This window comes from Psammomys obesus, unplaced genomic scaffold (genome assembly GCF_907164565.1).
Source record: "Psammomys obesus unplaced genomic scaffold, mPsaObe1.curated_primary_1811, whole genome shotgun sequence".
Lineage (NCBI taxonomy): Eukaryota > Metazoa > Chordata > Mammalia > Rodentia > Muridae > Psammomys > Psammomys obesus.
In genome coordinates, this window is record NW_026596158.1 from 7,320,113 (window position 1) to 7,347,528 (window position 27,416).

The window sequence follows — 27,416 nt, forward strand, 5'->3', positions numbered from 1 at the left end:
CTGAACCTGTGTCTTTTTTTTTTTTTTGGAAATTGAGTCCACTGAAGTAGATATTAATGACCAATGACTGTTGATTCCTGTAATTTTTGAGATTGGTGGTGGTAGTGCGAGTGTCTTCCCCCCTTCTTTTGTATTTGCTTGTATGAAATTGTTTATTTCCTGTGTTTCTTGTATGTAGTTACCCTTGTTGTATTGGAGTTTTCCTTCTAGTATCCTTTGCAGGGCTGGGATAGTGGAAAGATATTGTTTAAATTTGTTTTTGTCATGGAATATCTTATGTTCTCCATCTATGGTTATTGAAATTTTTGCTGGGTATAATAGTCTGGGCTGCCATCTCAGGTCTCTTAGGGGCTGCAAGATATCTTCCCAGGCCCTTCTGGACTTTAAAGCGTCCTATGAGAAGTATGGTATAATTCTAATGGGTCTGCTTTTATATGTTACATGGCCCTTATCCTTTGTGGCTTTTAATATTCTTTATTTGTTCTGTATACTTAGTGTTTTAATTACTATATGGAGGGAGCATTTTCTTTTCTGGTCTAATCTATTCAGTGTTTTGTAGCCTCCTTGTGTTGTTTATAGGAATCACTTCCTTTAGGTTAGGGAAATTTTCTTCTATGATTTTGTTGAAGATATCTTCTGGGCCTTTGAGCTGGAAATCTTCTCCTTCTATTCCTATTATTCTTAGGTTTGAGCTTTTCATGGTGTCCCAAATTTCCTGGATGTTTTGTGTTAGAAGCTTTTAAATTTAGGATATTCTTTGACTGATGTATTGATTTTTTTCTAGCTTATCTTCTACACTTGACATTCTCTCTTCCATATTTTGTATTCTATTGTTGATGCTTATGCCTGTGGTTTCTGTTTTGTTCCCTAGGTTTTCCATCTCCAGGATTGCCTCAGAATTGCCTTCTTTATTGCTTCTATTTCTAGTTTCAGGTCTTGAACATCTTTATTCATTGCCTTTTCCCATTTCACTGTATTTTCCTTTATTTCTTTGGTTGATTTATTTTTCTCCTTTCAATGCCTTTATCATTTTCATAACATCAGCTTTAAGATCATATTCTTGCACTTCAGGTGTATTTGGGTATCCAGGGCTTGTTGAAGTAGGATAGCTGGGTTCTACTACATAGCCTGGTACTTTGCTGCTTTTGTTCTTACACTTGCCATTTCGTTGTCTCTGGTGTTATCAGTCCTTGTGTCTGTTGGTAGTTGGCCTCTAGGATTGTATGTATAGCTGGTGGTCCCAGATGGTAGCAGTCCTCTGGATTTCCTGGGTGGTATCAGGCCTCATGGGGTAAAAGGTAAACTAGTAGTCTCTAATGGCTGCTGGTCTCTGGGGTTACAGGTGGATTGGGGTACCAGGATGGGGCATGCCAGATGCTGTTGTTCTCTGATGGGTGCTGATTTCTGCTGCTCCCTGATGTTCACTGCTGCTCCCCAATGGCTGCTGTTCCCCACAGGTTGTCAGTCTCCAAGTATTCAGGTGGAGATGTGGCCCAGGAAATGGAGTGTAACACGAAGATGGAGCCTGGAGCATGCTGCTGTCCCCAGGTGGTTGCCTGCTGTTCCCAGGTGGTTGCTGCTCACTGAGGATTGGGGTGGAGTTGTGGCCCTGGAAGTGGTATACACCCCGAAGAATGACTCTGGAGCATGCTGGGGAGTGCAGGGCACTGGTGGCCCAGTGCAGAGCATGCCTCTGCAATCTGGACTCTAGCAGGCATGGGCTGGGGGAAGGGTTCTCACCTGCTGTTACCAGGTGGGTGCCAGTCACCGGGGATGGGGAGGAAGTGTTACTCACACACCCTGAAGAAGGAATCTGGAGCACCCTGGTGGGGGGACAGGGCACCAATGTTCCACGGGATAGCATGCCTCTGCAGATGGACTCTAGGAGGCCAAAAAATTATTTTCAACAAAATGTAGAAGAAAATTTCCCTAACCTAAAGAAAGAGATGCCTTTAAACATACAAGAGGCTTACAGAACACCAAATAGATTAGACTAGAAAAGAAATTGCTCCTGCCACATAATAATCAAAATAATAAATGTACAAGAGATCACAGATGTTAGGCCAGACTACAAAACACAGCAAAACTTTCAATTGCCACAGATGGAAAAAAACAGAATATTCTGTGACAAAACCAAATTTAAACAGTATCTATGTGCAAACCCAGCCCTACAGACAAAGGAAAATACCAACCTAAGGAAGTTCACTACACCTAAGAAAACACAAGAAATAAATGACTTCGCTACAGCAAAACCAAAAGAAGACATGCACACAAACACACTACCACCACCATAATCAAATTAAAAAAAAACATCATTGGTCATTAATATCTCTCAACCTCAATAGACCCAACCTTCCCCTTACACACACACACACACACACACACACACAGGCTAACAGAATGGATGTATAAATAGGACACAACAGCCAACAGCCCTCTGTTGGATGTAGGGTTACTGAGATCTCTTGTCAGCCTGTAGGCTGCTGTTTTGTTCTGTTTGCCTCACAGAAGCTTTTCAGTTTCATGAGGTTCCATTTACCAGAGCCTGAGCCGTTGGTTTTCTGTTCAGGAAGTTGTCTCCTGTGCCAATGAGTTCAAGGCTGATCCCCCACTTTCACTTCTAATAGAGTTAGTGTTTCTGGGTTTATATTGAGGTCTTTGATACACTTGAACTTGAGTTTTGTGCACGATGATAAATATGGATCTATTTGCATTTTTCTGCATGTAGAAATTCAGTTAGACCAGCACTATTTATTGAAGATGCTTTCTTGTTTTTTCCCGTTGTATGATTTTGGCTTCTTGGTAAAAAATTATATGTCCATACATGTGTGGGGGTTTATTCCCGATCTTCAGTATGATTCCATTGATCAACCTGTTTGTTTTTGTGCCAATACCATGCAGTTTTTTTAATCACTATTGCTCTGTAGTTAGTATAACTTGAAATCAGGGATGGTTATAACTCCAGAAGTTCTATTATTGTTAGGATTATTTTAGCTGCTCTGTTTTTTTTATATGAAGTTTAGAATTGTTCTTTTAAAGTCTGTAAAGAATTGTGTTGGTATTTTAATGGGAATTGCATTGAGTCTGTAGATTGCTGTTGGTAAGATACCAGTTTTACTGGTATCTTTTTACTATGTTAATCCTACTGATCCTTGAGCATAGGCGATCTCTATCTTCTGATATCTCCTTCAATTGCTTTCTTCAGAGACTTGAAGTTCTTGTCATATAGGTCTTTGACTTGCTTGGTTAGAATTACACTAAGATACATTATATTATTTGTAGATATTCTGAATGGTGTTGTTTCCCTAATTTCTTTCTCAGCCCAATTGTTGTTTGTATAGAGGAGAGCTACTGATATTTTGCTTAATTTTTTTATCCATCCACTTTTGCTGAAGCTGTTTATCAGTTGTAAAAGTTCTCTGGGGTCACTTATTTATACTATCATATCATCTATGAATAGTGATACTTAGACTTTGACTTCTTATTTTCCAATTTATATTTCCTTTATTTCCTTTAGTTGTCCTGTTGCTCTAGGTAGGACTTCAAGTACAATATTGAAGAAATATAGGGAGACAAAGGGCAACCTTGTTTTGTCTCTGACTTCAGAATTGTTTTAAGTTTCTCTTCATTTAATTTGATGTTGGCTATAGGCTTGATGTATATTGCCTTTGTTGTGATTAGGTATGTGCCTTGTTGTTTTTGTTTTATTTATTTATTCACTTTGTAGCTCCCTCCCTCCTCCCCTCCCAATCCTACCTTCCCTCCCTCTTTCCCACCTGTGCCCCTCCCCCAGTCCATTGATAAGGGAGGTCCTCCTCTTCTTCCATCTGACCCTAGCCTATCAGGTCTCATCAGGACTGGCTGCATTGTCTTCCTCTGTGGCATGCTAAGGCTGATCCCCCATCAAGGGGAGGTGATCAAAGAGCCAGCCCCAGAGTTCAAGTCAGAGACAGTCCCTGTTCCCCTTACTAGGGAACCCAGTTGGAGAATGAGCTGCTTTGGGCTACATCTGAGCAGGGGTTCTAGGTTATCTCCATGCATGGTCCTTGGTGGAGTATCAGTCTTAGAAAAGACCCCTGTGCCCAGATTTTTTTTTTTTTTTGGTTCTGTTGCTCTCCTTGTGGAGTCCTGTCCCCTCCAGGTTTTTCTTTCTTAAGATTCCGTGCACTCTGCCCAAAGTCTGGCTATGAGTCTCAGCATCTGTTTTGATACCTTGCTGGGTAGAGTCTTTCAGAGGCCCTCTGTGGTAGTTTCCTGTCCTGTTGCCTGTTTTCTCCTTCTTCCGATGTCCATCCTGTTGGCCTTTCTGAGTTAAACCTCTTCTAAGAGTTTGCTTTCTTAGATTCAGCTTCCCTTCTAGACCTTACCAGTTCAGATGCTTGAGGCTCCTTGTCTTTGGCTCCTGTTTCCAGAGAAAGGCTTTTTTTTTCTGCCTCCCTCAAAGGATATTTTTTCTTTCTTTTTATTTTTTATTTTTATTAATTACAGTTTATTCACTTTGTAGCTCCCTCCCAATCCTACCCTCCCTCCCTCTTTCCGACCTGTTCCCCTCCCCCAGTCCATTGATAAGGGAGGTCCTACTCCCCTTCCATCTGGTCCTAGTCTATCAGGTCTCATCAGGATTGGCTGCATTGTCTTCCTCTGTGACCCCTACTCCACTGTGGGAACTTATTGGACCCACAAATATTTGTTCCTCTGGCCTGCAGGAGTCAGGCCAGCAAGGGACCCTTTTCAAAAGAATTTAGCTTCTTGCCTTGCCTAGGAAAGTCTGTCTTTGAGACACTTGCTTGTGTTAAAGAACCACTTCTTTTTTTGTAAGGGCTAAAGTTCCTAAAGGATCTGCCTCTATTTTGTCTCTCCCTGCTTTGTGTCAGTTTTTGTTTTTGTGCAATAGGCTGGAGGCCTTGCTGGTCTGCAGGGCATCTGTGTAATCAGCAAGCTCTGAGCTCCTGCCTTAGAAACTGTGGCTCTTCTCTTCTTTAACAGAACTAAGACACTGCTCTATAGTTTTATTTTCTATGTAAGTTGTTGCTAGATTACTGTAAATCCTGCCCCAACTTGGTAAGCCAAATGTTTACAATTTTTATAAAACTGTGATGATTTCTGTTTCTCTCTTAACACAGCTATCATATAAATAATTGAGACTCTTTTATATTTGTTTAATAATAAGTCTCATAATACAATAACTGTGCAGCTATTCCCAGTGTGCATTGCGGGATACTTGCATTTTGTAGGTTTCCTGCTCCAGCTCCTCTCTCCTCATCTTTCCTGGACCTCTCCCAGTGGCTGAAACCCCTGCTTCCTCTGACCCCTCCTCCCCTTTCTGGCAGGAAGTCCAGCCTTATTCTCTCCCCTTCTCAGCAACTGGCTGTAAGCTGCTTTATTGATGTATCAGGAGACCATTGGGGAGCAGACAGGAGATTCTCAGAACAAGGTTTGCAATCCAATACTGGGGAATGCAGAAATCAGCATTTGAATTACACAATAGCCTTATGCCTACACCTGTGTATAGTACTGACTGCCCAGCATGGAATGGGCACTTCTGTATCCATTATTAATACAATATCCTGCTCCACAGACAGTTCCATAGGCTAGTCTCAGAGGGGAAACTACTGAATTGAGGTTCCCTTATGACTCTAGTTTGTGTCATGTTGGGAAAAAACTAACTAGCACTATGCATTGGTTTTCTTTTGCAGTGGTCGGTATGTTCCCTTTGTTGTATTTCGACAGTGTTCAAAGTTATATGAATTGGCAAGCCATTTTCTAGTCTTGTTAGTTTTCCACTCTTTATGTATTTTGGTTGCCATTAATACCAGGTAGTGGAAAAAATAACAGAAGGTAGAGTTATTGAAGGAAGATTGCTTTGTAGGTGGACTGTGATGTTCAATTCCCAGAGATGGATAGGTCTGTGTTCAAGATAGTTTTAGTAAAGAAGTTAATTCAGCAGTGGTATAGGGCTTTAGTGTCTGTGCTGGTCTTGTTGGTCTCTAATGGTCATTTAGGCTCTAAAAGGTCTTGACCATGCTGGGTGGTTCAAAGCAGCATGTATACTGGGGCTGCAAAGTGGTAAAGCAATGAAGAGGAGCCCACAGAAAGGGAAGGCCAAGGAAACGGGCCCATCCCTGTGTGTTGAGTAGCAGTTTCTTGAACACTGAAGCTTTTTTTTTTTTTTTTTTTTTTTTTTTTTTTTTTGTAGAGGAGAATAGAGACTTATGAGACTCAGAAGAACTCACAGGGCCAGAAAAACTGAACTGTAAAGCACCCAGTGTTCTTTCCAAGCTTATAGAAGTGCTATACCAATATTGGGAAGACACTTTTCCTCCACCCCCACCATCTTACTTCATTTCATTCAGAGTGCTGCAGGAACCAAGATATCCCAACTTGTATACCATGTATCCACATCTAAATCATCCACCCTAGTGCATGTAAACCATTATCCATTACCTTTTAAATAACTTCAGTAGTCATTGTGGTTCACTAATGTTGACTTGGGTGGAAATATTTTTTTGCTTTATCATTGGTGATCTATCTCAGCTGAGAAGAGCTTTCTTTAACCCTTGGTAGGAAAAAAACCCATGTGACATGTTTATGGGCAGACACATATGTCAATGCATGTGTTGGCTACATTTTAAGGAAGAAATTGACTGAAAGCTAAATGACATATTAGTGAGCCTTTTAAGTCTTTAAATCAAGCATTCATTAATGGAATAGATGAAAAAAAATGGGCAGGTGAGAGAAAAATATGCTTACGCCATTTTGTGTTTAGTAATAACCTCAGAATAAACTGTGTAGAGTGGTTCATTTGAAAAAGAATGCTGAGGTTAGAGATTGCTCACCCACTCTGTCCTCTCTCAGTGACCAGGTATGGACAAAAGAGGTGACAACGAAGAGTTATAGAGATACATGACATTTGATCTGGAGTGTAAAGACCTTAATTCTTAAGGTAGTTCTTCCTATGAATACCCCTATTTTGAATCTTGTTCTAGTGAAGAATTGGTAATTACAAGTAATGGGATTCTTTCCATGCTCTACTAGATCTTGACAGCCTTTCCCAGAGAATCTGCTTAATGTGTCATTCTTTAGGAAACACGTCCCCTGATAGAAGGGACAGTGGCAGATCTTCCAAGACCCTGGTCATCCTATGTAGAAAATGTGTTGTTTTTCTTACTAGGTGGTATCATTATACCCTCAGAATGCCTTATAGATTTGGACAGCATCTCCAAGAAGAATAAAAGAATTTTCAATATGATATCCCACATAAAGAAACACAAAATCCATATGCCTGCTAAATTCTAAGTGTCTGAGGTGGGCTTATGCCTCAGAGTCGTTGGCCTGTAAGGTATTATAGACCTCTCAAATTCTAAAGGCTATGTGACCCTATTGTTAGTTATGAGCCTGAAGTAGATGATAGGCTCACTGATTGAGTTGCAGAATATCAAGAACTTAGACTTGGCTCAAACTGGAATCTCATTTTCTGATGGCTGGCTTTCATAGACCAAGAGGTTCTTTCCACCCTGTTGTAGGAAAATGCTCACAAACTGTCTTCCTAATTTGTGGGCTACTTCTATACAATATTGAAATGTCAAACAAGATCTATACACTGACACAAAGAAGGCATGCTTATCAGGTATATAACCAACAATTTTACAATTCAATTTGAGAAACAGAGGCACAGTATGGAATTGATGTATTGTTCTATGATCCAGGAAAAATCCCTTATAACTGAGGATGTCTTAGATCCAATGGTAAGAGAGCTGCTGTGGTTTTGTGGTTTTGTTGAATGGAAGGTATTGGCATCTAAATTTCCCTTCTAAATGTTTGTGTTTGTGCCCATAGATTAGTGTGGTTGTTTGTGTTACTGTAACTGCTACAGTCTGCCTCCTTGCTAGACATCCATCATTTTGGTGTTCTTTGCTGATGGAGGGAGTTATAATTGCTTAGACTGCTGAGATTCAGTGGCTGTTCTGTGGTGAGATGGTAGCCTAATACACAGAAATGGATAATGCATATATCAGTCCTTCCAAGGTTCAGGGACTGGGATAAAACAGGAGTGCAAAAGAATATAAAAGCTGAAGCAAATGAATAAAAGAGGGTAGCATGGCTCTTTCCTCAAAAAAGGTTATCCCTCCCATTGTGATATTTTATCAGTGATTACTTTGGATGAATGGAGTCTATCAGAAGTAATAGAACAGATCAGTGCAGTGATAGCTAGGTCTTGGCAGTAGATATTAACAGTCCAGAAAGGAAGGAGCAAAGGACTCATGATATATTGACTTGTCACCCTACCACATAATTCCTTTTGAGCTACAGGCCCTGGTAGCAAGAGACCTTTCTAGATGCTAGCAAATATAAGTAGAGCATTAACTGAAACTATGGTACTTCCAAAAAAGCTTCCATAATAGACTGCTCATATAATGTGATGTTGGGAATGTGAAGTATTCTGTCCTCTTTGTACGTCAGTATGGAGTATCCTTAAATATCAAAACCAAGTCTAATGCAAGTCCCATGCATACCATTCCACAGGATTGAATGTATTAATGATTTCATGTCAGTGTAGATGGCAGCATTGTTAACAGTATCTGAGTTAGGACTCTACTTTGGTGTTAAAAAAACAAAGGAATGGATAAGGAAGATGTGGTGTTTAAACAGAGTGGAACTATTTTTAGCTTAAAAAGATAATGAAGTCACACTGTTTTCAAGTCAATGTATGTAGCTGGAGATACCAAATGTATCCAGGCCCAGACAACTATTCTCTTATGCTTTCTCTTATATGTGGAATGTAGATTATAAAGACATATAATATATACTCATGAAATTAGAGGCCAAGCTGTGTAGAAGAACTTGGATGACTAAGGGTTGTGGTGAGAGTGAGGAATGTGCAGGTACTGATAACAGAGTTACAATGCTCAGTATACAAAATACATTTCAATAAAAATAAAGTATATTCAGTGAATAGAACAATCAGAACTAAAATCAATTAGAATAATTTTAATATAAGTATACTATTTTAATTGCTTTAATACTAAAGAAATGTTTCCTGAGGTTTATTTTATATAGATTATTTCTACAAGGTACTTTATATGAAAACATTAAAATGGAAATAATAAAGTTAAAAATATATATCCAAATTGCTTCATATCACTTCTTTAGTGTAAAGGGATGTACAGTAATCCCATGCCAGTGTCCATTCTGGAGTTAAAGTAGTACATAGTGAATGATATCTCCAAACACCTCAGTAATCTGTTGCTTCCCATCACTTCCTTCTACCCAAACTTGTCCTATGAGGATAAGATGCCACCACCTGTGGCATCTTTTAATGCCAGCCTTCTCAGTGTTGCTTAATGGGTGAATCTGGAGGGCAAATAGCCCTTGTCCAAATGGTCAGGATTGAGCCTTCACAGATGTTGGGGATTGTCAAAATAACACCATTAAAATCTATCCTCAGATTTGAGACAATAACCCAATAAAATCCCGATGCCATTCTTCCCCGAAGTAGAAAAACCATCTTTTTAAAAAAATTCACTTTACAGCCCAATCATAGCCCACTCCCTCCTCTCCCCCCGGGGGGCATCCTCCCTCTCTTTCCCCCTTCCTACTCTCCTACTCCTCACATAAAGGAACTCCCCCCCACCCCCAGCACATCAAGTCGTATCAGGACTAAGCTCATTCTCTTCCCTTGTAGGCTGGAAAGGTGATAAAAAAAGCAAGCAACATAGTTTATGTCAGAGATAGCCCCCATTCTTCTTACTAGATAATCCACATGAAGACCAAGCTGCCCATCAGCTACATGGATGTAGGGGGCCTAGGTCCAGTATATGCGTGGTCCTTGGTTGGTGCTTTGATCTCCACAAGCATCCCTGCGACCTAGATACTTGGCTCTGTTGGTCTTCTTGCAGAGTTCTTTCCCCTCCCATTCATCCTTTCCCAGACTCTTCCATAAGACTACCTGCACTTCACCCAGTGACTGGTTGTCAGTCTCAGCATCTGTTTTGAACCAGTACTGGGAGGAGCCTCTCAGGGAACAACTATGCTATGCGCCTGGAAGCATAGCAGAGTATTATTAATAGTGTCAGAGATTGGCTGTCCCCCATGGTGTGGGTCTCAGGTTGGGCCAGCATTGGTTGGACATTCCCCCAATCTCTGCTCTATTTTTATCCCTGCACATCTTGTAGGCAGGGAATCAAAGGGATCCTTTCCAGCAAAGAAAGCAGCTACTTCAGGGAATGTCCTAGAGGATGGGAGCAAATCTTTACTATTGTGTCTGCAGACAGATTAATATTTAGATCACTTACAATCAGATAAAATATATAAATCACATGAGACAAGGCAACTCAGTTTGTTGAGGCCAAATAAGGCAGTCCTCAAAGATTTAATACAAAAGGAGTGTGAAAACATGAAAATGTTTAGACTCATGGAGTCAGAAAAATACGCAGTGAAACCACAGGAGATGTCATCCAAGATCAGAAAACAGATGACAAGCACTGATAAAGGCATGCATAGGAAAAAAGCACTGCTGGTGTAGATGTGAAGTATTCCAGCATGTTTGGATGTTGGTATGGAGGGTTCTCCAAAAGCCAAAAGCCGGCCTCCCACCTGGTGCAAGTATACCCTTAAAAAGAATTCAACATAGAGATACTTGCCCATTAGTGTTGGCTGCAGCACTGTCTGTAGTACATTAGGGAACCAAGTTTGCTGTCCCACAGCATTGTCATGGGTGAGGAAAATGTGATATGCATAGAGAGGGAAGTATTTTCAGCCATAAAGAAAATGAAATTATGTTAACAGGAATCTGCATTGAACTCAATCCTGGTGAGATGGCTCAGCAGATAACACTTGCTGTTCTTGCAGAGTGCCCAGGCTGAGCTCCTAGCACCCTAATGTTATCCTTCTACCTTCCTTAATTCCCAAACCAGAGTTCTGATGGCCTCTCTTACCCCGTGTGGGAACTGCACACACGTTGCCATGGAACACACACAGAGGAGACACACATAAAATAAAACATTTAATGGATGTGTTCTAAAATGGAGACAACTTGCTACACAAGTCTGACTAAACCCATTCGAGAAAGATAGTCATCCTGACATGGTTTTTCCTCATGTGTGGGTGGTAGGTTGTGTATACGTGAAAGAATGCATTTCATCTCGTGAAATAGCAGGAAGAGCTCTGTCTCCAAAAAAAATGATGATTAAGGGCTGGAGTGAGAGGTTCAAAATTGGAGGAACTATGGTAACAGCTCCAGCGTGTTCAGTTTACAGTATAAACTTTAGAAAACATACTATGTTCAGTGACTAGTACAATGAAAATAAAAGTCAAGGAGAATAATTTTTCATCACTACAGATTTTGAGGAATTGATTTAGTATTAAATAAACATTATAAGAGTTTTATATCATGCTGTATTTATGTACAAATTGTCAACCTAAATTATTAATATCAAAGTTATAAGAAGACCAAAAAAGCCTCTTTATACTGTCTTCAACTATTTACAAATATGTCTGTTCATTTGTGTAGACCCAAAGATCTGGATATTCATCTACGGACCTGCATATATACCTATGTCTGTATACATTCATGCAATGCTTTAAATTCTATGTGTACATCTCTAATGATGTCTATATTTATCCTTGTTTATGTTGGAAAATCATTTGTTACAAACATCTGGCCTGCTCTTACATTGCATAGCCATAATATTGAGAAATTTCCATATCCCTTTCCCTCTGAAGGAAAATCTGCAGTTTCCCATTGGAGGGGCACTTGGCAGCATTCTCTCGCTCTTGTTGAGCCCTTCTCTTCATGGCCTCCCTCTCTGGCCTCTGCTCTTTTGTGATGGGCTGTGAGATAACTGGCCCTAGAATGTCAACTTTCCTCCATGGAATTGGTTGGCGGCTGAAGTCCTGCAGCAGATATTGGGTTTGAGGTTTTTGAGGTGACGGCACCCTGTTCCTGGCAGCAGAAACAAGCTCCCTCTGGAGTGAAGTATGAGATGATGCTCTGTAGGGTGCAGGCCTTGAGGCAGCTGACTGAGGCACAGTGCTAGACTGGATGGGGTTGGTTATATTAGGTCGTGTGCCACTGTTGGAAATTTGCAGAGCTGGCTTAGCAGAGGCCATCAAAGATGTGCTGGGAGGAGGTGGTTGGGATGGCCTATGTGGAGAAGGCTGAGCCCTGTGGGAATGAGGCCATGCTGGGTAAGCTGCAGTGGGTCTGCGTGAAGCCAGGGAGAGAGGCTTTCTAGAAACAGGCCTGGCCTGAGGCTTTGGGAAAGGCAGAGGTACTAACTTGACCTTCCCAGGTGAGGGCAGCTCATGTTGGGAGGAAGTTGGACACTCCTTGTGAGCACTTCTCTCTGCTCTCTGAGCCTTGCCTAGGGTTTTGTCAGGGCCCTGGCCCTCACTTGGTGTATCTAGCAGTGCTGTGGTAGGTGGGCCTGGCCTGGAATCTTTGTGGCTGCTGGAAAATCCCAGAGGCCGGGAGGAGCATGTGTTAGTTTTCTTCTCACTCTTCTTCCCCAGTGGGTGAAAAACCTGCACAGACTCCAGCATGTGCATGCCGAGGTGGGTTCGAGGCTTTTTAAAGCTGTTGTGGCTGAGCTCAGGTGGATTCCTCTTCCTCTTGGTCTTAGGGATGGTGGGCTGCTCTTCTGCCTTGACTCTGTTCCTTGACTGCTTGGGCCCCTCTGTTTTCTTGGAGCTGTTTTCTCTGCTCCACTTGGTCTTATCTTGCTCCAGTCCTCTAGCTCTGCTGGGCCTAGGGGCTGCTTTCTCAGCTTTCCCCTCCAAGTGCTTGGCCATGTTGTCAATAGCCCTGTCACTGGCCTCAGCACTACCCACAGCACTACCCTCTCCTTCCACCAGGTCCCAGTGTTGGATTTTGTCCTGAGGAGCTCCATCAAGCAGCTCAGAGGCTTCATGGTCTTTCTTTCTCACCTGGTCAGATGGTTCACTAATAACGCTGGAGATGTCCTGGCTCTGATCCCTCCAGATAACTGTGGAGACTTTGGATTCGGTGGCTGAGGGATCTGGAAATTGTTCTAGGTCTGTGAGAGAGTTGAATAGTTGTGGAAGATGAATGTCTGCCACCAGTGTATTGATGTCTGCAAAGTCGATGGTGGACATCATCAAACTTTCCAGTGTCCCTTGCTCTTCCAGACCAAGGCTGCTGTCTCCCATGCTGGTGTTGTCAGAAGCAGGCTTCTGCCTTAGGCTCCCCATATCAGTGCAGTGTAGAGGCTGCTGCATGTCAGGGTGTGCTAAGGGGAGAAGTGATGTGTCTTGGTTTTCTTTTGTGCCCTCATAGGCATCCAGAGACATTGAAAGCCCAGCTTTAGTCTCATCCAAGTTTCTGTTATCTGCTTGTTCCAGGCTTGGAGCTGGAGGCAAGGCCAGGAAATCTGAAGGACTATGGATGGGGGCTGTTAAGGACCTGTCCCCATCAACAGGTGATGACCTCATTTCAGTAACCTGGTTGCAGGTGTTGCATAATTCTGTACTCTGCAGCAGAGAGAGTGTCTGGCCTGAAGGTGGCAATCCCAGGGATGTCTCCATCTCTACCACTGAAAAATAGTCAAGGAAGAAGTTAGTGCTTGGTAAGTGAGATGCCCCCTCCCCCTTTCATACCTCCGTAGTGCTCAGGCCCTTGCAGCTGTGTGGAAGGCATTCCTCTGAGCTCTGCTTGAGCAGCACTGACAGCACTTCTGTCAACAGACAGGTAGTGACTGATCCATTTCTGATGGACATGCCATGTCATGATTTCTCACATTTTTGTATTCCTTTGTGTATGTTGGTGTGTGCACAGCCACCGTGAGGTGGGTAGGTTACAGAATTTCTTTGATGTGTGCTTCTCACTTGCTTTTACCTTTTTCTTTGATACAGTGACTCATTTTCTTGAAACTTTGCTATTAGGCAGGTTGTCTGATCCATAATATTCTAGCTTACCTGACTGCCAACTTCTTTCATTTTATGTCATTACTCAGATGCCCACAGAAGCCTGACTTTTTCTGTGGATTTTGGTGTTCAAATCCAGTTGGTCACTGCAGTGAGGCAAACTTTTAAAAAACTGAGGCTTTCCTCCAGGCCCATGTTTCACAGAGTCTTTTTAAGTGATATGAAAATTGATTTAAGAAATTGAAATCTTTGGGTTGGTGTGACATAGTATTAGAGAACATGTCTTTATGGTCTTATAATCTTGGTGTGGATTACTTCCAAAGTGCCACAGCAAAAGGAAAAAAAAGCAGCAGCAGCTTTGGCCAAATTAGCAATGGTACATGGGCTGCACCTAACTTGTCTCTACAAGTGTAGGTATAAGAAAATGCCATTAAGTGCTTGGAAGATTCATTTTGGTGGTGACATGTGGGAGTGTGGTGTGCTCTGTGGTCATCACTTGATGCAGGATGGATGCTACATATGATGGCTCTGCACTCTCTCTCATTATGGAGTCTGATGACAGGGATGGGAAGCCAGAGCTGGAATAACCTGTCAGGACTCACATTCTCTCTGTGTGTGGAGTGTCTACTACTGAAAGGTAGAGCCGCGTCTCCTTCGAGTGCTGATCCCACTCCCTCCCCTCCTGGCTCTTTACTCACCTTGAAGACTGGTGCCTGGCATCGCTTGAGAAGACGTGGAATAAGAAAAGGCAGAGGTGGAGAGTGGGGTTTGGACATTCATTGGCTGAATCTCTTTTAGCACCATCACCATCTCTGGTTGCAGAGCAGATGCCTGATTCCCAGGGTAGGACACGTAGCTGTAGGTCTGCAGGCCCTGCCCGAGTTCTCCAGGTATCAGAGGGCCCAGGCTGTTGTGGTCATAGTAGTAGACCTGGCTGCCCTCCTGGTAAGAAGGTGCCAGGCTATATCCTTGATTTGTCACCTGTGGTGGTGTGGCATGGACAAAGCTGGCAGACACTGTTGGATAGAAAGGGACTATGGCATTGGGGTCTAAAATTGTATCGCGCTCAGCTGCCACAGACAGTGAGGATAGTGTCGTGTCCTGGTCAATGATAGTTACAGTGAAGTCCTGGAGTGCAGCTGCCCTCACATCTGTGCTTCCTGTGAGATCCCATGTGAAAGCACCTGGATAGGAGAGTGCTGAGGTTGAGATCTGGCCCTGGTCAGTCAACACTGTCAGCATGGTTGTGCCAGCATGTTGGTAAAGGCAGGCACTGCCCATGAGAGGCTGGAGCGAAGTGTTGGAGGCTGATGGCATGAGCCATGCGGAACTCCCAGCTGGAGTGGAGACCCTGGAAAAGTTGCACACCCTTCCTGTTGAGGGTGTGGAGTTGCTCAGCACAGGCAGAGAGGGCTGCAGAGCACTTTCAGTCCCAAAGAAAGGGGCACTTTGAAAATTTTCTGTAGGAAGCAAGAGGACAGTGGGAAAATTATGAGACTGGTGCTTTCTATCTTCCTGTGGGGGGTAGTACTATCTCCAGTTTGTACTGGATGGGAAATTCTAAGACTAGTGTTTCCTCAAACATCCCAATTGCAAGTGTTCAGATTGGTTCTTGGTAGTGCATAGGATGACGTTCATTTGGTGGCCTGCCTGTTCCTCCTGTGTGGTCATGAAATTCCTAGTTGATTTGGTCAACCTTTGCTCAGATAGAGAGACTGTACTACTTTGCCCTGCTTTACCTTGATCTTTTTCTTATTATTTATTTATTTATTTATTATTCACTTTACATCCTGATCGTAGCTCCTCCCTCCTCTCTTCCCAGTTATCTCCTTTCTTCCTCTTTCCTCTTCCCCCCTCTCCTGTTCCTCATAGGAGAGCCCCCCCACTCCAGTTCATCAAGTCACATCAGGTATGACCACGTTCTCTTCCCTTGTGGCCCACTGAGGCAGCCCCATCAAGGGGAGGTCATCAGGGTACATGTCAGAGACAGCCCCCACTCCCCTTACTAGGGAACACATTTGAAGTATGAGCTGCCCATCTGCTATATCTGTGTAGAGGGCCTAATTTCTGTCTATGCATGGTTCTTGGTTGGTGCTTCAGTCTCCATAAGCCCCCCCTGGGCCCCAGTTAATTGCCTCTGTTGTTGTTGTGAAACTATCATCTCCAGGTCTTTCTATCCTTCCTTCAACTCTTCCACAGAACTCCCTATGCTCTGCCCGATGTTTGACTGTGAGTCTCTGTATCTGTTTCGATATGCTGCTGGATAGAGCCTCTCAGAGGACAGCTATGCTAGGCTCCTGTTGTAAGCATAGCAAAATTATATAGTGTCAGTGGTTGGCTCTCTCCCATGGGATGGGTCTCAGGTTGGGCCAGGCATTGGTTGGACATTCCCTCAATCACTGCTCCATCTTTATCCCTGCATAACTTTTGCCTTTCTCTTATAAACCTTGAGAGTAAACTGTGTAAAGTCACCTTCTTATTATGAACCAAAGTGAAATGTGACACTGAACTCTATAGTATCCTTAGTATTCTAAGGATTTAAATGTATATTAGATATAAGGAAAGACAATGAAAATAAACACTTTAAAGTTTTTTCCTTACCTGACATTTTCGGGGTGGGGATGTGTGGGAAATACAGTAATCCAATTACAATTGAGCAGGATAAATGGTATTTCTTGACTGATCTACTGTCGAAATTAGCTCTTGTGTCCAGTATTAGACAGAGCCCACTGTTCACTCGTAAGAGGTTACCTGTGAACCAATTTGTTTACAGGCAACTCCATGGAAACCCCAAGATTCTACCAGATGCTGATAGGGTGAGAGGGAGAATGATGTCATAAAACAGGCAGTAACCAATGAGAAGGTCACATTATGAGCTAAAAGACAGGATTGGGTGGAGAAGATGCCAGAAGACTAACTAACAGCAGCCATGAAGGCCAAGTTGTGAGCTGGTGAAAGATGATAATCTCAGCATGGCAGTCCCTCTTCCTATGACTTTTAGCCTAGGAGATCATGTCAGTACTTCTTATAAGGCTCATTGATGAAGCTTCTTTTTCATGCACATGATGTGTCACATTACAACAAAAATATATCCCATAAGCACACACTGTACATATAGACTGTTACCTTTGGACAGGAAGAAGAGGGGCATCCAAGTTGAGTCAACTCAGCTGAGAAACCATTTCAGTTGATCTGAGTTGTGAGCTGTGAGCAACTACCCATGATCAAAGGAAGAGATCAGTTGGCTCCTTTGTTACTGTTTTGAAGGGTAGGGTTGTGAGTGCATTGAATGGATCTTGTAAGAGCTGATCAACTCTAAGACTTTTTTCTTTGGGTTTCTTGTTCAGGATTCCTTTCTTCAGCTGTGCTACTTACATTGGACTCACATTTGTCTTTTCTGCTTTTCAACCCTCCTTTGTAGGCTTTGATACTTGGACCAGTTTGATCCTGCATCCTTACCCTCATGGGTGATATCACTGTGAACTTCTAGAAGTGGCCTTCTGCTCATCATGAAAATGCTTGTAAAAGTGGATTCTTTATTTAGAAACAACTGAAGATCTGAAGTTGAGGCTACAAACATTCCTCCTTTCACTCATTTGTTTTGTTGTCCTGCCCATACTCTGTGAATTCTGTATGATTTCTCGCCTCTTCTTTTGTGTTCCTGAGATAGGGTTGTCTCTGTAGTACAAGTTCTTCAGGAACTCACTGTGGATTTCCCTCTGGATTGAGACACATGGACTTTCTTTTTGACTCTGCCTCCCATGATGCCTCCATCATGGTTATGAGACACTGAGTCTGGCTATCTCCTCTCTTTGTCTATAAATGAATGAAGTGTGGCAGTTACTGTAGCTTCTTCTTGCAACAGCCTTTGTAGAATATGGGGCTTCTAGCATTCTCTGCCATGCTTGGGTCTGAGACTAGGCTAAGTAGAAAGTGGAATATGTGGAGAAAGAAGGCATTTGTAGGTACAGGTGCTGGGTTACATAAAAAAAAGCTGTGGGTATTTTGGTGTATATGTGAAAAAGAGATCAACCCATTCTTCATCTAAGTTTGTTTTCACAGACAGGAATCAGTTTGGGATTTTGTAGAAATATAGGAAAATCTTGTGTCTTTTGTCATTTTGATTTGTGTTGTATCTCTTTCTGTCACTCACTGGTAGTTTCAGACTATGGATTATGGCATGGGTCTAGTATGCATTAATATATATTTCTTATTCTGTCTGCACAAAAAGCACTAAGATGAAAGTGTCTAGTAGGCCTTATTACAAATGACACTAGAACCACTTATGTTGTCCTCCAACAGTCACATGTTGTATTAGAACTTCCACTCAGGAACTTTCACACTGAGCTAGTGCTGTAGCATGTAGCTTCATGTCTACCTCAGTAGAATTGCCCCTCCATGAAGATCATTTAATGTTGTGTAGTTCTGGACAAAATTCTGCAATAAGAATGTCCTTTATCACAACACACAAGGAGCCCTGGTTAGAGAGAGACATACGTGTTCTGGCTACTGTTAAAGAAAGAAATTGACTGAGAGCCACCACCTGCTATACTAGTGAGCTTTGGAAGTATTTAAATCAAGTGTTCATGGATGGCATAGATGAAACAAACGAACAAGGGAGAGAAAAATAAGCCTATGCCATGCTGTGTTCAGTAATACCCTCTTAAAATAAGTTGTGCAAGCTGATTCATTTGAAAAAAATATACTGGGATTGGAGATTGCTTATTCATCCTGTGCTCTCCCAGTGGTCATGTATGGACAAGAAAGGAAAGTGAGGCAGCTTCATCTACAATGCTGTCCTGAAGCTTGTCAGAGGCAGATTGAAGAGGGCATCTACACACTGGCTGTGTTCTTGTCTTTGGGTCACTGTGAAGGTGTTGGGTTGAGTTTACTGGACCCATTAAGGGGTTCTAAGACACACACAAGACCCATGAGAGTCTGACAACTAGGAGTTAAAGAGACATGACATTTGATCTGGAGTACAGAGACTTTAATTTTTTCTATGTATACCTCCATTCGGAATTATGCTTTTGTGAGGAATCATTAGCTAGGAGTGAAGGGAACTTTTCATGTCATTCTATTTCTTGTCAACATTTTCTGAGAAAATCTGCTTAGTGTGTGACTCTACAGGAAACATGCCTCCCTGATTGAAGGGACAGTGATAGGCATTCACAGACCCTTTTCAACCTATGTAGAAAATGTTTTGTTTCCTGGATGGTATTGTACCGACCAAGTGCCTTATAGATTTGGGACAGCATTTCCATGAAGTGTTAAAGTAGAAGAATGTTCTTCCACGTGGGTGGGAAAAAGCAGTGCCAGAATCCATATGTCAGTTAAATTCACTGTTCTAGAGCTGGGCTCTTAGGAGTTGTCGACCAATAAGGTTTTCAAGATCTCCCCAAATCAGGATAGTCCTCCTGATTGAATTGCAGGATATCAAAATATCAGAGTTGGGTTGAGCTGGAATCTTTCTATCTACTAGCTGGCTTTCATACACCAAGAAGTTTCTTTCAATCCCATTGTGGGAAAATGCTCACAAATTGTCCTAGGTTTTGGGCTCTTTCTCTCACATTATTAAAATTTGAAGCAAGATCTGTACACTGGTACAATGAAGATGCAGCTGTTAGGTACAAAAAAACTTTACAGTTTCATTTGAGGAATAGATGCACAGGAGAGAATTCATATCTCATACTGTGACCCAGAACAAATTCCCCTGACTGTGGAGGTCATAGATCCCACTGGGAAGACAACTGCTGTTGTTTTGTGGAATGAAAGGTATAGGTCTCTACATTTTTTCTTCTAAACATTTGTGTTTGTGACCATAGATTAGCTCAGTTGTGAATGTTACTGTAACTGGTAGAGTCTGCCTCCTTGCTGGACATCTCCTTACACTTGGTGTTCTTTGATGATGGAGAGAGTTGTAATTGCTTAGGCTGCTTGAGACTCAGTGGCTGTTGTGGTGAGATGGCAGTCTAATACTCAGAAATGATCATGCACAAATCTGCCCTTCCAAGGCTCAGGGATTATCCTGCAAGTTGGAGTGCAAGAGAATGTGAGAGCTGGAGCAAAGGAGTAGAATAGTATAGTATGGCGTTTTACTCCATAATAAAACCACCATCCCATTGTGATATTTGAACAGTGGTTACCTTGGATGGCTGGAGAATGTAAGAAGTAATTGAACAAATCTGTATGCTGACAGCTATGTCTGTGGCAGTGTAGCTTAACTATCCTCAGTAGAAGGACTCAGGGATAGTTTTGATACCACTACTTCTTTTTGCACACCCTGGTGGTACATGATCTTACTTTATATCGTATATTCTAGAGAATATAAGAAGTTGAACATTCTACCATACCGCAAGGATACTTGCTCTACTATGTTCATAACAGCTTATAACAGTCAGAAACTGGAAACAACCCAGCTGTCCCTCAACCAAAGAATGAATAAAGAAACTGTGGTACAGGTACACAATGAACCCTACTCAGTTATTAAAAACAAAGACATCATGAAATTTGCAGGCTAATGGATAAAACTAGAAAACATCCTGTGTGAGGTAACCCCAACTCAGAAAGACAAGCATGGTATGTACTCACTTATAAGTGGATATTAGCCATTAAGGACATTGTAGGCTAGCCATTCTACAATCCACAGATCCAAAGAAGCTAAGCAACAGGGAAGATTCAAGGGAGGTTGCTTGAATCTCATGCAGAAGTGGAAATAAAATAGACATCTGAGATGCATAGAGGGAGTGAACTAGGTGGAAGAGGGGATGGGGATCGGTTGGGAGTGGGGATCAGGTATAGAAAAAGGGGAGCTGGAAGATAGAATGGAAATCACTGGAGAGTGTATCTCTGGATCAGAAGAGGCCCTTTGGGAGTCTATGGTGGTGACCCTAGACCCTAGCTGAGACTCCTAGCAGCAGGATATGGATATGGAGCCTGAAGTGGCCACCACCTGGCTACAGCCAGACAGGACTTCCAGTGGAGGAAGGAGCAAACCAACCCACACACAAAACCTTTGACCCAGCCAACCAAGGACTAGCTCAACTTAAGTCGCATGCCATGAGAGAGAGAGAGAGAGCCCACTCCTGACACTATTGATAATATTCTGTTATACTTGCAGACTGGAGGTTGGCATAATAGTCATCACCCAGGAGCTGATGAAAACAGATGCAGAGACCCACAGCCAAACATTAGGCAGAGCTCAGAGAATCTTATGGAAGAGGGAAAGGAAGGACTGAAAGAGACAGAGAGGTCAAAGATACCACAAGAAAACCTAAAAAAATGAACTAATCTGGCCCATAAGGGCTCAAAGAGACTGAGCAACAAACCATGGGATGGATCTACACACACACACACACACACACACACACACACACACACACACACACACACACACACTCACACTCACACATGCAAGCACACATACATATGTAACAGATGTACAGCTTAGTCCTCACGTGGAGCCTCTAATAGCAGGATCAGGGGCTGTCTCTAAGTCTGTTGCTGCCATTGGATGCTTTTCCTCTAACTTGACTGTCTTGTCTAGTCTCAATAGTAGAAGTCCTACTTGATATGCCAAGGAGGGTTGATACCCCTGGGAGGTCTCCCCTTTTCTGAGAAGAAAGAGATAGGAGGGGAGAGAAGGGAACAGGGAGGGACTGAGAGGACAGGACAAAGGGAAAGTTCTGATTAAGACATAACCTTAATTGATTGATTGATTGATTAATTAAAAATGAAAGGAAAAAGAAATAGAGCATTAACTGAAAGGGTACTTCCAAGTGTAGCTTCAGTAAGGGACCACTTATAAGGCAGTGGTAGGAATATGAAGTATTCTACCCTCTCTATTTCAGTACGGAGTGGCCTTAAATACCAAAACCAAGTCTACTGCATGTTTCATCCATACTGTTTCAAGGGATCAAATGTGTTAGTGATTTTCACATCACTGTAGATTGCTGTAGTGTCAGCAATATCTGAGTTAAGGCTATACCTTGGTGTCCAACAACAGAGGAATGGATAAAGAAAATATGATGTCTACTCAGAGTGAAATTATTTTCTGCTGAATAAGAACAGAAAACTAGAATATCCAATTCTACATATCAGCATAATTTCTCTGACTGCATTTTTTTTTTTTTTTGCTGAAATACAGGGACATCTTGGGGCATTCTTCATTTTGTTTTATATTATGTCTCACATTTCTTCACTCATTAGCAGGTTCATAGACTATGGATCATAGCCTGGTTTCTCTATATATTTATATATGTTTCTTATTCTATGTGCCTCAGAAAGCACTATCCCTGACGGTAATGCCTATTTCTTCCTTTAAAATGAAAATTGAGCAAGTGATCTTGTTCTCTGTTACTTAAGATGCTACAGTTTTACCTGGGACTTTGTGTACACTACACAATTGTTCAAACATGCAGTTTGGATGTTAACCTGAGCAGAAATGCCTATTCTATGAAAATAGTTCAATGTTGAGTAGTGATGGACAAACCAATATCAGTACTCTCAGGACACCTGGAAAGAACACATCTTTGTTCTTCAGGCCACCAAATTCTTTCAGAGATGAACATTCATCTGCTTTTGGTGTCTGCTGTATTGTTCACTCTTCAATGCTGTGACGCATTTCCTGAGAACCTGAAGGAGAAAGTGGTTTTGGGAAGACCTTGTTTCCTGCAGTGTAGATGCAAGAGGAATAGAACTTCATCAGGATTATGTGAGGAGGAGGAGGCTGAGCAAACACACACACAGACACACACACAATACACACACACACACACACACGGTGGGAGTACATCCTGTTTTTTAATCTCATCATTATTTCTATAGTTTTTCATAGATAGTTGAGGCCATTATCATTCAGTGTTCAGATTGATGGGTGAGTGTTAATTCTTGCCATTCTTGTAGTAATTGTCAATCCCCAGTCATTTGCTTCTTTCCTCTTTAGTTTATATCTTCCTGTGGCCTCATAGGGGTGTTCATCTCTTTCCTCAGTGTGTAGATAATTTTCAGGGTCATCTTGTCAAGTCCTGCCTCAGTAGGTATTGATTTCTGCAGTTTGTGTCATTAAGAAGAGTTCTTCTTCCTTCCAATATGGAGGGTGGATTTGTGCTAGATATACAAATCTAGACTACCTATAGATGTCTTTTATGTGATTAAATAGATTATTCTATGTCTCTCCTGTGTTTACAGTTTCAGTTAAGGATTTCACTTTCACAGTGATGCATTTGCTTACATGTGTGTTCTAATTTGCTTCTCCATGGCTGGGATAAAGACTGATCAAAAGTAAGCTGGAGTAGAAAGTGGTGTCTTTCATCTTACACTTTATAGCCATTGTCTCAGGAAGCCAAGGCAGGTGATAAAGACAGGACTCTTGAGTCAGGAACTGAAGCAGAGACCATAGTGGAATGTTACGTACTAGCATGCTTCCCCTGCCTTGCTCAGCTACCTTTCTTAGGTCGGCCAGGCTTACAAAGTACTATACTTTCAAAGTATAGGACTCCCTATAGAGGGCAGGGCTATTCTGTGGCAATTACCAATAATTATAATATGCCACAGAAATTCTTATAGGTTAATATTATGGAAGCAATTTCTGTTAACATTCCCTTTTACCAGGTGTCTCTAGGTTGTATTGACTATTTGTAGTACTCTTCTTTTGCTATAGTCAGTATGGTTTCTTTGTTCTGTCTCTGTAATGTTTAGTGTAACCTCACTTGGGAGGTCCCTCTTCCAGATTAGGAGTTTGACAGTCTTCATTTTCTGTGATTCTAATTAATATCAGGGACTGGAAATTGGCAGAGGATAGAGAGAAGTTACTGATTTCAGAGTGCTTTTTGGGTGGTGCATGATATCCACTTCCCAGATGTGGATGGGCCTGTGTTCATAATAGTGTTGGTAAACAAGTTCAGTTAACAGGAACCAGGGTATTGACACAAGTTTAGTGGCTGTGCTAATCTTTTGGGGTGGTGTGGTTTTTGTAAGCTATGAACTGTCTTGTTAGTTCTGAGTGACCCAAATCAGCGTGCACATTGGTGTTTAACATGGTAGAGCAACCAAAGAAACTAAGAATTGAAAGCCAAGAAAACAGGCCTGTTCTGGTGTGTGGAGTAATAGTTTCTTCCATGCTGAAACACTGTTTTCTTGAGGATAAGGGAGACTCATGAGACTCAAAAACAAACACAACTCAGAGGTCCAGGGAAGCTAGCTACAAGATGTAGAGGAATCCTCCCTTGGCTTATAGAAGTGCTAAATTATCACTGGGGAGACACTCTCCACACCAGTCCAACTGCCTTAGTGTAATTATGGTAGCACAAGGACCTAGGTTTCTTGAGTTATCAGTCATGATGATGATCACTGTGTGGTTATCCATCTGCCTCTAAACCATTCATTCTAATGCTGTTAACCTGTTACCTATACTCCTTTAATAAATGCCATTCTCATTTCCAGTTTCATAAGCTGGAGTTGTGTGAAATCATTTCTGAAGTCCAGCTTTGGCATCCTATTTATGATGAGAAGGACTTTTTTTATCCCTTTCTAGGAAAAGACACCAAACAGGGTCATGGAAAGACACAGATGGTAACTTTTTCTGGGTTGCAGTATTAGGAAAGAAATTGACAGAAAACCAAGTGATGAGCTGGTGTGTTGCTCTGGCACTAAATCCTTAAGAGCCATGGAAGACATCGATGATAACAACAGGATAAGTGAGAAAAGACTAATTGTTCAGTAATACCCTTAGGGTAAGCTGGGTACTCTCTTATCTTTGTCACAGGTATGCTATGAGTGCTGATTGCTTGCTCATCCTGTGTGCACTATACACCCAAGTATGTGCAAGAGGAAAAAAAAAAAAAAAACCTTTGTTATCTGCAGCTACAGTGCCATACTGCATCAGAGCTGCAGAGACAATCCAAGCAGGGAGCAGGTGCTGAGCCTTATTCTTCCTCACCTTGGATCAGGTTAAACAGCCTGAGCTGCTCTTCCTAAATTCCTCATGAGTGGGGAGATTCACAGTGGCCCCATGCCAGTACCCATCTCTAGAGTTAAAGCAGCACACAGTGAATCATATGACCAGAGACTTCCCTAAGCTATTGTTTTTATCATTTCCTTATACAAATCTTGTCCTTGTGAAGATCATTTGATACAGGTGGTGGGATCTTTTCATGCTGGCCTTGTTAATTTTTACTAGATGAGTAACTCTGGACAGCAAATAATCCTTGTTAGACCAAACAATATTGGCTCTGCACAGACTCTGATCTTTCTGTGTCAAAAGGTTTTATTTTGTGGTCATATAATTGTGCCTTTAATGCCTTATACATTTGGAACAGCATGTAAAAGAACAGTAAAAATAGTTAATTAATTTGAAAGACAGTGCCCTGATGGTTGAAAAAAAGGTACCCTCCCCACCCCAAAGCTGGTTGTTAAATAAAATCCCTGTGCTAGAGGCATGATATCTCCCCATGTGTTGTTGGCCATTAAGAACACAGAGGCCTCACAAATCTTAAAGGTTATTTCCAGTACTGTTGGCTACATGCTAGAACTAGATGACAAGACACTATAGCTGAGACTGCATATTCTATTTTCAGGACTTTGAGAAATCACCTTAGCATGAGGGTGGAACTTCTTTTCTTTTGTTGTCTGGGTTTCACAGACCCAGAATGTTCTTTTTAGGCTGTTGGGGAGAAACTGAAGCCTAATGTCCTAGTTCATTGTTGACTTTCTGTCCTATATTATGAAAATATCAAGCAAGAGCTATACGCTGATAAAATGAATGCACAGTTGTTAGGTGTATAGCACAAGGGAATTCATATCTTGTACTGTGATCTAGAACAAAATCCCCTTTGACTGAGGAGGTCAGCAATCTTAGTGGGAATATAACTCGTATTGTTTTGTTGAATGGAAAGAATGGGCTTCTCCATTTCCCTTCTAGAAATTTGTACTTTCCCCCATAAATGAGTGCAGTTGTGACTGCTGCTGTAATTGCTACAGTTATCTCCTTGCTACGTATCCTCTTTTGTTTGGTGTTGTTTGCAGATGGAAAGAGTAACTGGTCAAGGCTCAGGAAAAAAAGTGAGTTAGCAATAGAGGAAATAATTGATAGAGAATTATGCTGTGATTTTATTTTCACAAGGTAAAACATGATAATTTAACTATGATTTTTTTTGCAGTGATTAGCTGATTGAACACTGTGAAAAGTAACTTAGAAGAACAGTGTAGTTACAGGCACAGTAGTGGCAATACTTTGGAGCAGTCAACACCCTTTAATAAAAGAAGCAAGAGAGGAGTGTTATCAGACTCTGATGTGAGATCCAGCTATTATTTTTTCTTGGCTCCAAGCCCTTAATAGCAAGTAACCTTTCCATATGTTATAGGAAGTGAAGAATTAACTCAAAGTTATGGACTAGATGGTATTGCTTCCACAAGGTCCCTTTCATGTAATAGGCTGTTGCACAAAAGAACAGTTTGGTGGTCTCTCATGCTCCTATAAGTAATCCCTCAATCTTCCTTTGCTAAGTTGCTTAATGAACTATTGGTGTAGTGCTTTATTGAGTGGTGCTCTACGTTGGCTGAAAAGATATTTTTCCATGTCTCCCATACAACCAGTACTTCTCCTCTCTTCTTTTACTTTTCCTTCTCCCCATCTCCCTATTTTCTTTTTCTTTTTTTGCTTTTTCTCTATTCTTTCCTTTTCCACATTTAACTACTATTGAATGTGTTCAAGATGTGTGTACTCTTTGATAGTGCTTGATTTTGGAGGCTGTATTCTTTTTTCAGGGGCTGCTAGGGTCTGATATTGGAATACTAAGTACCAGTCTACGCTGGAAACAGCACCTCAAGCCTAGTGCCCCATATTCTTTCTTCAACATAGTAAAAATGTCTTCTAAAAGAATAATGTGTGTTCAGAAATTTTCTATCAGCGACCTCTCCTCAGATAAACATGCCTTAAAGGGAGAAAAAAAAAAAGAAAAAAAAAAACACATGAAGTCGTGCTAACATTGACTCCTTCAAATATATAATCCCATAATAATGTCTTCTAATGACAGTGATTTAGATGAAATTCCAGACAAATAACTCAGAAGAGTGCTTGTAAGCATGTGCAAAGAAACCAAGAAGGATACAAACTTCTAGGTGGATTCTAAGAGACACAGACAGTTGGATGTCATGTGGAAATCAGCAGCAAATGTGAAAACTCAGCTAACTAGAATTAGAAATTCAGGGGGGGGGGACAATCCTAAAGTGCATGAGGGGAAAGATTCATTTGATAAAAGTAAAAGCTGTGAGGAAAGGTAAAGCAATAGAATGGATCTAGGGAGAACACTAGTATCAGAGCTTGAAGTCAAAAGGGGTAATTGAGTTGGAAATTAGTAAGACAGGAAGACAAAACATTCCAGAGGTATGACAGCATGAAAAGACAAATCTATGGATCATGTTCCGAGGAAAAGCAGAATAATTTTATGTCTAAGTGACAGAACATATTTTCCATGAAATAATAACAGAAAATTCCCCAAATTTGAAGAATGAGATGCCTGATCCTTTAGAGGTAG

The 27,416-nt window shown here is 41.6% G+C and overlaps 1 protein-coding gene across 1 annotated transcript; it reads right to left on the bottom strand.

Moving 5' to 3' along the window:
- Positions 1–11,667: 11,667 nt before the first annotated feature.
- LOC129667213 (uncharacterized protein C2orf78 homolog) lies at positions 11,668–16,489 on the bottom strand. The gene is made up of 3 exons (XM_055594708.1): positions 16,483–16,489; positions 14,580–15,341; positions 11,668–13,550 (listed from the first exon to the last, which is right to left on the bottom strand). Exons 1-3 carry the CDS (start codon positions 16,487–16,489, stop codon positions 11,668–11,670), a joined length of 2,652 nt encoding a protein of 883 aa, XP_055450683.1.
- Positions 16,490–27,416: the final 10,927 nt, after the last annotated feature.

Bases quoted from the DNA above. Each gene is read 5' to 3' on its own strand.
- LOC129667213 (XM_055594708.1), bottom strand. The intron at 13,551-14,579 runs GTGAGTAAAGAG...ACTATTTTTCAG, and splicing joins GCCAGGCACCAGTCTTCAAG to TGGTAGAGATGGAGACATCC.